This window comes from Oncorhynchus gorbuscha, linkage group LG18, assembly GCF_021184085.1.
Source record: "Oncorhynchus gorbuscha isolate QuinsamMale2020 ecotype Even-year linkage group LG18, OgorEven_v1.0, whole genome shotgun sequence".
NCBI lineage: Eukaryota > Metazoa > Chordata > Actinopteri > Salmoniformes > Salmonidae > Oncorhynchus > Oncorhynchus gorbuscha.
This window is the reverse complement of record NC_060190.1, coordinates 7,002,129-7,018,007: the sequence shown is the minus strand read 5'-3', so window position 1 is coordinate 7,018,007 and position 15,879 is coordinate 7,002,129. Positions and strand designations below refer to the sequence as shown.

The 15,879-nt window shown below is 46.7% G+C and overlaps 1 protein-coding gene across 2 annotated transcripts; it reads right to left on the bottom strand.

The window, feature by feature from the left end:
- Positions 1-9,914: 9,914 nt before the first annotated feature.
- Positions 9,915-15,878, bottom strand: LOC124002464 (mediator of RNA polymerase II transcription subunit 15-like). 2 transcript variants are annotated; one of them, XM_046309874.1, is made up of 2 exons: positions 12,161-15,878; positions 9,915-11,392 (listed from the first exon to the last, which is right to left on the bottom strand). In XM_046309874.1, exons 1-2 carry the CDS (start codon positions 15,875-15,877, stop codon positions 10,523-10,525), a joined length of 4,587 nt encoding a protein of 1,528 aa, XP_046165830.1. In that variant the 5' UTR covers position 15,878; the 3' UTR covers positions 9,915-10,522. The 2 variants fall into 2 exon arrangements, with proteins under 2 accessions (XP_046165830.1, XP_046165831.1); XM_046309875.1 differs by having other exon boundaries at positions 9,915-13,591; positions 14,360-15,878.
- Between the last annotated feature and the right edge of the window lies 1 nt (position 15,879).

Sequence of the window (15,879 nt, the reverse complement as noted above, 5' to 3'; positions counted from 1 at the left end):
CGGTTTAAAATAAGGCATGTGTAAAATAATGGTGCCTAACTGCTCATTGAGCATCTAATCTTCAGATGAACCAAGTGAATTTTGTACAAGCAATAATTTAAACCGATCAATGAAGTGCCAAGACAAAATGATGGTGAGTATGTATGACCATATTAGAGATACATATTTCCTCCAGATCACACAGATCCACAAAGAATTCGAAAACAAATCCAATTTTGAAAAACTCCCATATCTACTGGGTGAAATTCCACAGTGTGCCATCACAGCAGCAAGATTTGTGACCTGTTGCCACGAGAAAAGGGCAACCAGTGAAGAACAAACACCATTGTAAATACAACCCATATTTATGCTTATTTATTTTATCTTGTGTCCTTTAACTATTTGTACATTGTATATATATAATATGACATTTGTAATGTCTTTACTGTTTTGAAACTTCTGTATGTGTAATGTTTACTGTTCATTTTTGTTGTTTTTCACCTTATATATTCACTTTGTATGTTGTCTACCTCACTTGCTTTGGCAATGTTAACACATGTTTCCCATGCCAATAAAGCCCTTGAATTGAATTGAGTAATTAGTGGCCTTAATTCAACAATCAAGTACAAACACCTCACCCTCTGTGTAATGAGTTTGAAGCGTGCTTTAGAGTAAGGGCTGTCAAACCTGTCAGGATCTCAATTAGAGAATCAACCACCTGAGTAAATTTCTGCATTCCAAATCAACCCCTAGCCCCTACACCTACCACTTAGTCACTGGGCATTTGAAATGATCAGATAGGGTAAAGCAATATGTTAATTGTTTCACCTTGCCTTCTGATAGGCTGGATGCAATTGTGACCATATTGCTTATCCCTATTCTATCCTTTCTGATTCACAGAAGTGTTTCGGCTAGGTTGTAGGATTTAGGGGTCAATTTGGAAATAGAAATGGAATGTAGTTCAGTGGCTGACAGCTGTCCTTAATTAGCCAACGACATTAGAAGGGTCTTGGATTCCTTTAAAAAGAGCAACCAAACATCTGGCAAATATAGTAAAAGGGATATTCTGGTAGGACGTATGCCTACCATTAGTTCTGAATACTGGTGAGGATTTGCAGGCAAAATGACTGTGATGATTGGAATTGCTTTCAGGTATGTTTTGAGAAGTCTTGATTTAGTTTGTTTCCCTTGTCCTTCAGGTGTTACAGGTACATATGTTTATAACATACTTTTTTAAAAGGGTTTCTTGGCTTTTTTGCCTGTTAATTGGGATAATGAGTTCCACATCAAAGGTGAGTTAATTTAAAATAACAGCTACGTAGTTCCATAACCTTCAAAGGCTGGCATTTTAGTTTATTTTTTTTAAACCTAGGTGATTGGTCTCCTGCACTGGGTTCTATTGCAGCACGGCTCTATGCAGGATCACTTAGGTCTCTAGCATATGGCAATTATAAGTCTCCAACAGCTCAAATCAAGTGTAACAGAAACATCCGGCCGCCATCCTGCGGAAGGAACTGGCTTGCATGTCCCAGCAACTTCAGCATGTGTGGTATCCAGCTCAAATGCCCCAGAATCAACTAGCCACTGAACTTCAGAAGCGGAAGCAGCTGACTGCCATGAACCAGTAATTGTGGCATCCAGCTCCAATACCCCTGCAGCAGAAGCAACCGGCCGCAGAATCTCAGCAGCAGAGGAAACACCTGTGTCCCAGCAAGTGTGGCATCCAGCTCTCATGCAGCAGCAGCAGCCGACCGCCGTGCCCCAGCAAGTGTGGCATCCAGCTCACATGCAGCAGCAGCAGCAGCTGACCGCCGTGCCCAGCAAGTGTGGCATCCAGCTTATATGCCCCTGCAGCAGAAGGAACCGACCACCGTGCCCCAGCAAGTGTGGCATCCTTCTCAAATGCCTCTGCAGCAGAAGCAACCGACCGCATTGCCCGAGCAAGTGTGGCATCCAGCTCACATGCAGCAGAAGCAACCGACTGCTGTTCCCCAGCAAGTGTGGCATCCTGCTCAAATGCCCCTGCAGCAGCAACTGACCGTATTGCCCCAGCAGGTATGGCATCCAGCTCAAATGCCCCTGCAGCAGAAGGAACCGACCACCGTGCCCCAGAAAGTGTGGCATCCAGTTCAATTTCCCCAGCAGAAGCAACTGGCCCCTACAGCTCTACTGCAGAAGGAACCAACCACCATAGCCCAGCAACCTCAGCAGGTGTTGCATCCAGCACAAATGCCAAAGCTACCAGCCACTGAACCTCAGAAGGAACCGACCGCCATGCTCCAGCAAGTGTGGCATCCAGCTCAAATTCCCCTGCAGCAGAAGCAACCGGCCACTGAACCTCAGCAGAAGGAACCGACCGCCATGCCCCAGCAAGTGTGGTATCGCGCTAAAATGCACCAGCAGCAAAATCATCTGCCCGCCATGCCACAGAAGCATCAGGCCTCAATTTCCCAGCAGCCTCCGCTCGTGTGGCATCCAGCTCAATTTCCCCAGCAGCAGAAGGAACTGGCCGTCGAACCTCCGCAAGTGAGGTTTCCAGCTCAAATGCCCCAGCAGCAACTGGTCCCAATGTCTCGGCAGAAGCACTACGAAAGCACTGAAGATGGGGCCTCCAGTAGTTCCCAGTTCCAAATCTCACTACGAGAATGGAAAAACTGTCTTCTCCCAAACCCGCTACACTCCTAGGGAGGCTATGCTTATTGACAGTGGAAATGCTCCCAATGACAGTGTTGGCATATTTGAACCAAGCACATACCCACCACAAGTAAAGGATCCTACAAGGTAACATACACATTTAATCTGGTCTTAACTTTGCTCTCTGAATTTGAAGTCCTTTTTACTAACCATGTATCTGCCAACAGGAAAATCTAATGGTGGATTCTTCCTTTAGAAGCTGATGAGACTTTTTTTAATGTCAAATTGATGACATAAGATTCTGTTGCTGACACTGTTCTAATTTTTTTCAGGTTTCAGTCATGCTTTTGACCAGGAGGTTTCCGGTGTTCTTGCTACTCTTTCATGACTGAATCAATAAACAATTTTACTTTCCAATATCTAGTGTCTTTGTAATACTGAGGGTACTCTTGTGCTTGCTGATTTCAAAAAGATGGGGTGGGTTACTGGTATAGTTGGCAGTAAAAGAGAATGTGGGGCAGTCTTCAAATGGCTGGTTTTTACCTTCGCTACTGGGTGTTTAAATTCCAAGTTTGGCTCTACATTAGTGTTGTCAAGTGGTGAAATAACAGACCTTCCACATGTTCATACTTTTGTATGTTGACACCTTCAAATGTCGTGTTTCGGCATTTCAGCCACACCCATTGCTGACTCGTATAATTTCGCACACAGCCATGCGATATCCATATTCAAACATTGGCAGTAGAAGGGCCTTGATGAGTTTTGACTTTCAACATGGCACAGTCATAGTAAGGGAATACCCCCCTGTATTGGACAAATGAATGGGAATTCATTGGCATCGGACAAACAATATACACATCGGCCAATACCACCCAATTCGGCGTTGATTCATGCAAAGTGTATTGCAAATGCCATATGGCAATTGCCAGTTGTAACACTTTAAAAATTCAACAGGGGGCGAATCCGCTCCACTGTGGTTTTTGATATTGGAAATGTAACCCAAGTCAATGTCCAAAAGCAAAATTTTGTCAACTTATCACCCCTTAAAGTGCTTTCTGGACCGTTTTTCGAAATTCTTTCGATTCTTTTGTCAACACATGTGTAAGAACTGTAGGAATATACTTTTGTCCAATTTTATTATCATATTTTTTTAAAATTGTGCATGAGGAATTTTTTTGTGGGCCAAATGACAGAAATTTGACATGCTCAAAAATCCTGCAGAAATGCAAAATTGACTGGCCTGATGAACTCTGGATGGCCGGGCATTGATAGTTGTTACTTTACATCACTCGTTGTGTTGACTTCATGTCCATTTTGTGATGTTTTGGTGTAACGTGGTAGGCATACATTTTAAATGAATTTGAAATCTTCCACCAAAAACAATAACTCAATGAATGTAAAGCTAGGAGTGCAACACATGCAACACACAAAGACAATATCCCACAACTGAAGGTGGGAAAAAGGACTGCCTAAGTAGTATGATCCCCAATCAGAGACAACGATAAACAGCTGCCTCTGATTGGGAACCATACTCTGCCAACAAAGAAATATAAACAGATTTACCACCCTAGTCACACCCTGACACAGGGCCAGTTTTCAGGAGTTTTTTAAAAACCATTTGACTTGATTAGAAAAAACTGGTCCCATAGCCCATATAAACCCTTTTACAACTGATTAATCACTGTCATACCTTATAGGGTCAAGCGTTTTGCTGGTATTGTTCAGGTGACACCAGTCTGCTTGCAGTTGACAGTTATCGTCAGGTATGTGGATGATCAGGGCTTTATTCAGGAACGTTTCTTGGGCTGCTTTGTCTCAAGTGGGCGAGATGCGCAGTCTGTGTTTGACTGTGAATTCTGAGATGTCTGAGTTTTAACTCAGTGGAAAAACCCTTTGCTGAAACCTACGATGGCGCAGATGTAATGGAATGTATCTGATATTTGTACTTTCAGATAAATCCCCTACTAATCCTTGATTAAGAGATCTGGGGAAGTGTACCAAAAAATTTCTGTAGCATTGAAGGTCCCTAAGAACACAGTGGCCTCCATCGTTTATAAATTTATCGATTATCACTCTGATAGAGCTCTAGATTTCCTCTGGAGTTCAATCTCTACAGCACTCCACCAAGAGTGGTGAGGTGGAAGCCTCTCCTCAGTAAACGGCACATCACAGTTTGTCAAAAAACTCCTAAAGACTCTAAAACCATGAGAACAAGATTCTTTGGTCTGATTAAACCAAGATAACTATTTGGCTTGAATGCCAAGCGTCACGTCTGGAGGAAACCTGGCACCAATTGAGTGGCCCAGCCATAGCCCGGACTTGAACCCGATCAAACATCTCTGGAGAGACCTGAAAATAGCTGTGCAGCAACACTCCTCATCCAACCTGACAGAGCTTGAGAGGATCTGCAGAGAGGAATGGTAGAAACATACATTTGTAAATCATTATTATAAAGCAAATGAAACCAAGAGTTCAGTTTATATAGCCATATAAAAAAAGTTGTGTATGTATTTGGTTGTGAAGATCTTAGATTACATGTAAAAAAAAAAACGACTCCATAAAAAATAAAAAAGGAATACTAAAATAGCCAATGTATCGTCAAATTGTATACATAATAACCCGAGGGGGGTCGAAATTGTTGTTCAATTGTTGCATGTACATTTTTTAGTATCTAGATATTGTGTTATATGTTACAATGTCTAATAAACAACTATATTGTATACATGAATGATATTGTTTTGTCAGAAATATATAATAATAATAATAATAAATGCCATTTAGCAGACGCTTTTATCCAAAGCGACTTACAGTCATGCGTGCATACATTCTACGTATGGGTGGTCCCGGGGATCGAACCCACTACCCTGGCATTACAAGCGCCATGCTCTACCAGCTGAGCTACAGAAGGACCACATATAATGATGACAGAGTTTTACCTGCACCTGTTTGCAGACGATACAGTTGTGTACACTATCGCCCGCCCTGCTGATCAGGCTCTATCTGATCTATATTACGCTTTCATTATTTTGCTGAAAACCTTTATTGACCTTATATTATTATTGAATAGAGACTAGTGGTGAGGGTAGGCAACAACATCTCCACCCCGCTGATCCTCAACACTGGGGCCCCACAAGGGTGCGTTCTGAGCCCTCTCCTGTACTCCCTGTTCACCCACGACTGCGTGGCCACGCACGCCTCCAACTCAATCATCAAGGTTGCGGACGACACAACATTGGTAGTCTTGATTACCAACAACGACGAGACGGCCTACAGGGAGGAGGTGAGGGCCCTCGGAGTGTGGTGTCAGGAAAATAACCTCACACTCAACGTCAACAAAACTAAGGAGATGATTGTGGACTTCAGGAAACAGCAGAGGGAACACCCCCCTATCCACATTGATGGAACAGTAGTGGAGAAGGTAGCAAGTTTTAAGTTCCTCGGCATACACATCACAGACAAACTGAATTGGTCCACCCACACGGACAGCATCGTGAAGAAGGCGCAGCAGCGCCTCTTCAACCTCAGGAGGCTGAAGAAAGTTGGCTTGTCACCAAAAGCACTCACAAACTTCTACAGATGCACAATCGAGATTATCCTGTCGGGCTGTATCACCGCCTGGTACGGCAACTGCTCCGCCCACAACCGTAAGGCTCTCAAGAGGGTAGTGAGGTCTGCACAACGCATCACCGGAGGCAAACTATCTGCCCTCCAGGACACCTACACCACCCGATGTTACAGGAAGGCCATAAAGATCATCAAGGACAACAACCACCCGAGCCACTGCCTGTTCACCCCGCTATCATCCAGAAGGCGAGGTCAGTACAGGTGCATCAAAGCTGGGACCGAGAGACTGAAAAACAGCTTCTATCTCAAGGCCATCAGACTGTTAAACAGCCACCACTAACATTGAGTGGCTGCTGCCAACACACTGACTCAACTCCAGCCACTATAATAATGGGAATTGATGGGAAATTATGTAAAATATATCACTAGCCACTTTAAACAATGCTACCTAATATAATGTTTACATACCCTACATTATTCATCTCATATGTATACGTATATACTGTACTCTATATCATCTACTGCATGTATCATCTAATACATGTATCACTAGCCACTTTAACTATGCCACTTTGTTTACATACTCATCTCATATGTATATACTGTACTCGATACCATCTACTGTATCTTGCCTATGCCGCTCTGTACAATCACTCATTCATATATCTTTATGTACATATTCTTTATCCCCTTACACTTGTGTGTATAAGACAGTAGTTTTGGAATTGTTAGTTAGATTACTTGTTGTTTATTATTGCATTGTCGGAACTAGAAGTACAAGCATTTCGCTACACTCGCATTAACATCTGCTAACCATGTGTATGTGACATATAACATTGGATTTGATTTGATTTGATTTGAATACATGGAAAACTAAGTATATGTTGTTTTCTAGGGTACACAAAAATTATTCTAAATGATTGAAGTGTGCGTACCTAGTACGGTGTATCAGTACATACGTTGTCTTTTAAAAAACATATTGATGAGTTAGTTAATTAATATAATATAAAAAAGGGGCTTCTTCATTTGAAGAACAATGGGAAAGTAATTCTGCTTTGAACGTTGATCAACTTGTAAACTCTCTTTTGACAAAAATCGCCTTTGAATGTTTTGGAATCTAGTGAAGAGCTCTTCTTTGTCTACACCCATTCAGAATCGTTCACACCCTCTTATTAAGCTTTAGCCCCACCCATCTTGTTTCACTCTCGGAGCACATACTTGATGCTCTGGCCGATGATTTGTTTACCTCTGGATAACATGAAAACAGCCTAACCTGTTCTGCTGGCAACAATTTCATTTACACTTTTTTGCAGACGTTTACTGACACAAGGACATATTCAACGGGTGTTGTACACACGTCACGTAACGTTAGCTAACGAGCCAGCTAGCTAATGTTAGCTAGTTGAACAACAATGCCATAATTACAATTCCTCAAACACAAGTATTTCACACCATTTTAAAGATAAACTTGTTTTAAATCCAGCCAAAGTGTCTGATTTCAAAAAGACTTTACAATGAAAGCACATTGATGAGAAGGTGTGTCCACATTTGAATGGTACTGCATGCTAGACAAGAGACAACACAGAATTTACATTTTTACATAAAATATGCCATTGAATGAATATACAATTTCATCCCATGTCATGAGTCTTTGGCCAAACAAACAGTCGACTACAGCAGGCAAATGTGTCGAGTTGTGTCAATGTTTGTGAATGAGTTCCAGGTGACACATTATGCTAGCTAAGCTTCCCCGCTAGTGCCTTGCCGGCTTCATTGTTGGAACTTAAACGGATCCATTTAAGGTCTGGGTTCTCATACTGTGCAGTTTGGTGATTTTACTATCAATACTTGGTTTAGAAAAATGTATATGTTCTTAGACCATCTGTTGTCTGTTCGGGAATATCTTTGTTAATTGATAGGTTAAACCGTTCCAGGCATTGTAAAGTTCAAGTACACTGAATCCATTTTTTAAGACTCTGTGGTACGATAAATGGACTTGCAGGAGGAATGAGCTATAGGTTAGGTTTTGCATGGGCTGCATCTTAATCCACTTTATCCGCCTGCCCATGTCACCCTTCCGCATCTGGTGTACGAGGCCGAGCTACAGCTGAGTTTGTCAGACCATGTGACATACCTGAAATCCATCTTCTCACGAAAGAGTCTGTGGCGTCTGAACGGTTTGGCCTACAAACTATTATGACCACTATGGAAAGGGGAGACTCACAAACATGGTTCCGTTTTGCTCTATGACCCCAACAAGTTTCACGTACTCATCTGAAGGCAGCCCATACAAACTAATGGAAGTATGGAGGCAATGGTGCCAACATACATAAAGGGTTAAATATGTGTCATCACCAAGATAATGGATAGACTACAAAACTTTGCCATTTATAAAAAAGGTGTCATTCAATGTATTTCTGTGGGCTATAATATCAAAGGCAAAATTCTATATTTTATCAAAACATTGCAATAAAATGTTGATACCTAAAGTGTCCCAAAGATTCATACAGCTAATTGATCATGGTTGAACGTTTAAAACAATTCCTTATGTTAGCTCCCTAAGGCTCAGACTGAGGTTGAAGAATACGTCTGGATTGTCAACACCGTGTACAATGCATGCTTACATAACTACATCTAGAGCGTTGGACTAGTAACCGGAAGGTTGCAAGTTCAAATCACCGAGGTGACAAGGTACAAATCTGTCGTTCTGCCCCTGAACAGGCAGTTAACCCACTGTTCCTAGGCCGTCATTGAAAATAAGAATTTGTTCTTGACTTGCCTAGTTGAAGGTAAAATAAAATATAAAATTCAGCCACAACAGCATTAACGGGGTCAGAAACTGATGTTGATTAGGCCTGGCTCACAGTCAGCATTCCAATTCATCCCAAAGGTGTTCAATAGGGTTGAGGTCAAGGCTCTTCGCAGGCCCATCAAATTCTTCCAAACCAAACTGTTTCTGTATGGACCTTGCGTTGTGCAAAGGGGCATTGTCATGCTGAAACAGCAAAGGGCCTTCCCCCAAACTTTTGACACAGTTGGAACCACAGAATTGTCTAGAATGTTACTGTGCGCTGTAGCATTAAGATTTCCATTCACTGGAACAAAGCAGTCTTGCCCAAGCCATCAAAAACAGCCCAGACCATTATTCCTCCACCAAACTTTAGTTGGCACTATGCAGTCGGGCAGGTAGCGTTCTGGCAGTCGCAAAACCCAGATTCATCCTGCCCGATGGAGTGATCAGTCTCTCCAGAGAACTCACTTCCATTGCGATAGAGTCCAATGGCAGCGAGCTTAACACCAAATGTTGTAACCGAGGACAGAAGATTATGCGGTACAGCATTGTTCTGAGTGTGGGTGGCCTATCACATTAACAGGACTTATTTGACCGGGGTAACATTTGACAAACTGACTTGGAAATGTGTCATCTTATGACTGTGCCACGTTGAAAGTCAGAGCTCTTCAGTAAGGCTGCATGCATGGCTGTGTGCTCGATTTTATACACCGGTGAGGATAAAATAGCCAAATCCAGTCATTTGAAAGGGTGTCAATATACACAAAATATGACCATGAGGAAGGTCTGACAGTTCACAACACAAATGTAGAGCCAATCTTTGAATAACCGGTAGCAAATGTAAACCCCAGATATTTGAAACCTGAGCCACATTCCCTTTTACTACAAACTGCACTGACAACCCACATATGTTTGAAATCAGCAAGCACAGTGGGCACAGGAGAACTCAGTATTTCAATGACATTTTTATTGATTCAATCATGCAAGAATAGCAAGAGCACCGGCAACTTCCTGGTCAAAACAAAAGCATGACTAAAACCTGAAAGAAATTAAAGTGTCAGCAACAAAATCAATTTGACATTAAAGTCTCACCATCAGCTTCTAAAGGATGAGTCCACTATTAGATTTTCCTGTTGGCTGAAACATGGTTAGTTGAAGGACTTCAAATTCAGAAAGCAAAGTGAAGATTAGATTAAAGTTGTACGTTAACTTGTAGGAACATTTACGAGTGGTGAGTATGTGCTTGGTTCAAATATGCCAACACTGTCATTGGGAGCTTTTCCACTTTTAACAGACAATGTTCCCAGGAGTGTAGCGGGTTTGGGAGAAGACAGTTTCGCCATTCTTGTAAAGCGATTTGGAATTGTAGGAACGGATTGGGATGAGAACTGAATGTTCAACGATGCTGGCCTGAGAGCTACCAGAACCACCATCTTTAGTGCTTCTGCTGAGACATGGGGCCAGTTGCTTCTGGCGCATTTGGGATGGATGGCAGACTTTGAGGTATGGCAGTCAGTTGCTTCTGCTGCTGGGGCATTGGAGCTGGATACCACACTAGCGGAGGCTGCTTAGGATCAGCGTCCAGCTGCTTCTGCGTCGGAGCTGGATGCCACACTTGCTGAGGCTTCTGTGGCATGCAACTGGTTGCTTCTGGTGCCGAGGCAAGGCAGTCACTTGCTTCTGCGGCATTTGAGCAGGATGCCACACTTGCTGGGGTTTGGTGGCCGGTTCGTTCTGCTGCGGTTCAGCAGCAGTTTGCTTCTGCGGTATTTGAGCTGGATAGCACACTTGCTGGGGTATGGCGGCTGGTTGCGCCTGCGGTAGAGGCGTGGAAGCCGGTTGCTTCTGCTGCTGGGGCATTTGAGCGGATTGCCACAGTTGTGGTGGATTGGCGGTCAGTTCCTTCTGCGGTAGATGCATAGTGATTGGTTGCTTCTGCTCCTGGAGAAATTGATCTGGATGCCACACTTTCTGATGTGTCTGCGGCATGGCTGTCAGTGCAGCGACTTGTTGCTTCTGTACCATTTTAGCTGGATACCACACGTCGTGAGGCTGCTGCGGCATAGGGGCCGGTTGCTTCTGTGCCCGATGCCACACTTGCTGAAGCATGGCAGCCGGTTGCTTATGTTGCTGGGGCATTTGAGCGGATTGCCACAGTTGTGGTGGATTGGCGGTCAGTTCCTTCTGCGGTAGATGCATAGTGATTGGTTGCTTCTGCTCCTGGAGAAATTGATCTGGATGCCACAATTGCTGAGGTGGCTGGGGCATGGCGGTTGGTTCAATTTGCTGCTGAGGTTCAGTAGTTGGTTGCTTTTGCTGCTGAGGCATTTGAGCTGGATGCCATACTTGCGGGGGCATGGTGGCCTGTTGCTTCTGCGGTTGAGGCATTGGGGCTGGTTGCTTCTGCAGCATGGTGGCCAGTTGTTTCTGCTGCTCGGGCATTTGAGCTGGATGCCACTCTTGCTGGGGCATGGTGGTCAGTTGCTTCTGGGGCATTTGAACTGGATACCTCAATTGCTGGGTTATGGTTGCCAGTTCCTGTTGCTGCTGGGGATTGTGCATTGGATGCCACACTTGCTCAGGTAACTGCGGCATGGTGGTCGGTTCAATTTGCTGCTGAGGTTCAGTGGCCAGTTGCTTCTGCAGCTGGGGAATTTGAGTTGGAGACCACACTTGCTGAGCCAAGGTGGTCGGTTGCTTCTGCTGCTGGGGTTCAATGGTTTGTTGGTTCTGGGGCATTTGAGCTGGATACCACACTTGCGGAGGTTTCTGGTGTATGGCGTTCAGTTCCTTCTGCGGTAAAAGCATTAGGGCTGGTTGCCTCTGCTGCTGGGGAAATTGAGCTGGATGCAGCTCTTGAGGCATGGTGTTCAGTCCATTCAGCCTCCGAGTTCCAGCTGCTTGTTGGTTCTGGACCATTTTAGCTGGATACCACACGTCATGAGGCTGCTGGGGAATGGGGGCCAGTTGCCACACTTGCTGAAGCTTGGCAGCCGGTTGCTTATGCTGCCGGGGAATTTTTGCGGATTGCCACAGTTGTGGTGGAATGGCGGTCAGTTCCTTCTGCAGTTGACGCATAGGGACTGTTTGCTCCTGGGGAAATTTGGCTGGATGCCACTGAAGTTCAGCGGTTGGTTGCTTCTGGGGCATTTGAGCTACATGCCATAATTGCTGAGGCATGGTGGTCAGTTGGTGCTGTGGCATGGCAGTGTGTTGCTTCCGCTGCTGGGGAATTTGAGCTGGATACCTCACTTGCTGGAGTATGGTGGCCGGTTCGTTCTGCTGCGGTTCAGCAGCCGGTTGCTTCTGCTGTATTTGAGCTGGATACCACACTTGCTGAGGAACGTCGGTCAGTTGCTTCTGCGGTAGAGGTGTTGAGGCCGGTTGCTTCTGCTGCTGGGCAAATTCAGCTGGATACCTCACTTGCTGGGGTATGGTGGCCGGTTCGTTCTGCTGCGGTTCAGCAGCCGGTTGCTTCTGCTGTATTTGAGCTGGATACCACACTTGCTGAGGCACATCGGTCAGTTGCTTCTGCGGTAGAGGTGTGGAGGCCGGTTGCTTCTGCTGCTGGGGCATTTGAGTTGGATGCCACTCTTGCTGGGTTATGGCGGTCGGTTGCTTCGGTGGTAGAGGCATGGAGGGCAGATACTTCTGGGGCATTTGAGCTGGATACCTCACTTGCTGGGGTATGGTGGCCAGTTCCTGTTGCTGCTGGGGACTGTGCACTGGATGCCACACTTGCTGAGGTAGCTGGGGCATGGCGGTCGGTTGCTTCTGCTGATGGGGAAACTCAGCTGGATGCCACTCTTGAGGCATGGTGGTTAGTTCCTTCTGCCTCCGAGTTGAAGCTGCTTGTTGCTTCTGGACCATTTTAGCTGGATACCACACATCATGAGGCTGCTGGGGAATGGGGGCCAGTTGCCACACTTGCTGAAGCTTGGCAGCCGGTTGCTTATGCTGCCGGGGAATTTGAGCGGATTGCCACAGTTGTGGTGGAATGGCGGTCAGTTCCTTCTGCAGTTGACGCATAGGGACTGGTTGCTCCTGGGGAAATTTGGCTGGATGCCACTGAGGTTCAGCGGTTGGTTGCTTCTGGGGCATTTGAGCTACATGCCATAATTGCTGAGACATGGTGGTCAGTTGGTGCTGTGGCATGGCAGTGTGTTGCTTCCGCTGCTGGGGCATTTGAGCTGGATACCTCACTTGCTGGGGTATGGTGGCCGGTTCGTTCTGCTGCGGTTCAGCAGCCGGTTGCTTCTGCTGTATTTGAGCTGGATACCACACTTGCTGAGGAACGTCGGTCAGTTGCTTCTGCGGTAGAGGTGTTGAGGCCGGTTGCTTCTGCTGCTGGGCAAATTCAGCTGGATACCTCACTTGCTGGGGTATGGTGGCCGGTTCGTTCTGCTGCGGTTCAGCAGCCGGTTGCTTCTGCTGTATTTGAGCTGGATACCACACTTGCTGAGGCACATCGGTCAGTTGCTTCTGCGGTAGAGGTGTGGAGGCCGGTTGCTTCTGCTGCTGGGGCATTTGAGCTGGATGCCATACTTGCGGGGGCATGGTGGCCTGTTGCTTCTGCGGTTGAGGCATTGGGGCTGGTTGCTTCTGCAGCATGGTGGCCAGTTGTTTCTGCTGCTCGGGCATTTGAGCTGGATGCCACTCTTGCTGGGGCATGGTGGTCAGTTGCTTCTGGGGCATTTGAACTGGATACCTCAATTGCTGGGTTATGGTTGCCAGTTCCTGTTGCTGCTGGGGATTGTGCATTGGATGCCACACTTGCTCAGGTAACTGCGGCATGGTGGTCGGTTCAATTTGCTGCTGAGGTTCAGTGGCCAGTTGCTTCTGCAGCTGGGGAATTTGAGTTGGAGACCACACTTGCTGAGCCAAGGTGGTCGGTTGCTTCTGCTGCTGGGGTTCAATGGTTTGTTGGTTCTGGGGCATTTGAGCTGGATACCACACTTGCGGAGGTTTCTGGTGTATGGCGTTCAGTTCCTTCTGCGGTAAAAGCATTAGGGCTGGTTGCCTCTGCTGCTGGGGAAATTGAGCTGGATGCAGCTCTTGAGGCATGGTGTTCAGTCCATTCAGCCTCCGAGTTCCAGCTGCTTGTTGGTTCTGGACCATTTTAGCTGGATACCACACGTCATGAGGCTGCTGGGGAATGGGGGCCAGTTGCCACACTTGCTGAAGCTTGGCAGCCGGTTGCTTATGCTGCCGGGGAATTTTTGCGGATTGCCACAGTTGTGGTGGAATGGCGGTCAGTTCCTTCTGCAGTTGACGCATAGGGACTGGTTGCTCCTGGGGAAATTTGGCTGGATGCCACTGAAGTTCAGCGGTTGGTTGCTTCTGGGGCATTTGAGCTACATGCCATAATTGCTGAGGCATGGTGGTCAGTTGGTGCTGTGGCATGGCAGTGTGTTGCTTCCGCTGCTGGGGAATTTGAGCTGGATACCTCACTTGCTGGAGTATGGTGGCCGGTTCGTTCTGCTGCGGTTCAGCAGCCGGTTGCTTCTGCTGTATTTGAGCTGGATACCACACTTGCTGAGGAACGTCGGTCAGTTGCTTCTGCGGTAGAGGTGTTGAGGCCGGTTGCTTCTGCTGCTGGGCAAATTCAGCTGGATACCTCACTTGCTGGGGTATGGTGGCCGGTTCGTTCTGCTGCGGTTCAGCAGCCGGTTGCTTCTGCTGTATTTGAGCTGGATACCACACTTGCTGAGGCACATCGGTCAGTTGCTTCTGCGGTAGAGGTGTGGAGGCCGGTTGCTTCTGCTGCTGGGGCATTTGAGTTGGATGCCACTCTTGCTGGGTTATGGCGGTCGGTTGCTTCGGTGGTAGAGGCATGGAGGGCAGATACTTCTGGGGCATTTGAGCTGGATACCTCACTTGCTGGGGTATGGTGGCCAGTTCCTGTTGCTGCTGGGGACTGTGCACTGGATGCCACACTTGCTGAGGTAGCTGGGGCATGGCGGTCGGTTGCTTCTGCTGATGGGGAAACTCAGCTGGATGCCACTCTTGAGGCATGGTGGTTAGTTCCTTCTGCCTCCGAGTTGAAGCTGCTTGTTGCTTCTGGACCATTTTAGCTGGATACCACACATCATGAGGCTGCTGGGGAATGGGGGCCAGTTGCCACACTTGCTGAAGCTTGGCAGCCGGTTGCTTATGCTGCCGGGGAATTTGAGCGGATTGCCACAGTTGTGGTGGAATGGCGGTCAGTTCCTTCTGCAGTTGACGCATAGGGACTGGTTGCTCCTGGGGAAATTTGGCTGGATGCCACTGAGGTTCAGCGGTTGGTTGCTTCTGGGGCATTTGAGCTACATGCCATAATTGCTGAGACATGGTGGTCAGTTGGTGCTGTGGCATGGCAGTGTGTTGCTTCCGCTGCTGGGGCATTTGAGCTGGATACCTCACTTGCTGGGGTATGGTGGCCGGTTCGTTCTGCTGCGGTTCAGCAGCCTGTTGCTTCTGCTGTATTTGAGCTGGATACCACACTTGCTGAGGAAAGTCGGTCAGTTGCTTCTGCGGTAGAGGTGTGGAGGCCGGTTGCTTCTGCTGCTGGGCAAATTCAGCTGGATACCTCACTTGCTGGGGTATGGTGGCCGGTTCGTTCTGCTGCGGTTCAGCAGCCGGTTGCTTCTGCTGTATTTGAGCTGGATACCACACTTGCTGAGGCACATCGGTCAGTTGCTTCTGCGGTAGAGGTGTGGAGGCCAGTTGCTTCTGCTGCTGGGGCATTTGAGTTGGATGCCACACTTGCTGGGTTATGGCGGTCGGTTGCTTCGGTGGTAGAGGCATGGAGGCCAGATACTTCTGGGGCATTTGAGCTGGATACCTCACTTGCTGGGGTATGGTGGCCAGTTCCTGTTGCTGCTGGGGACTGTGCACTGGATGCCACACTTGCTGAGGTTGCTGGGGCATGG

Bases quoted from the DNA above. Each gene is read 5' to 3' on its own strand.
- LOC124002464 (XM_046309874.1), bottom strand. From the start codon at position 15,877: ATGCCCCAGCAACCTCAGCAAGTGTGGCATCCAGTGCACAGTCCCCAG. The intron at 11,393-12,160 runs CAACTGACCACC...GAGCAGCAGAAA, and splicing joins ACACTGCCATGCCACAGCAC to CAACTGGCCACCATGCTGCA.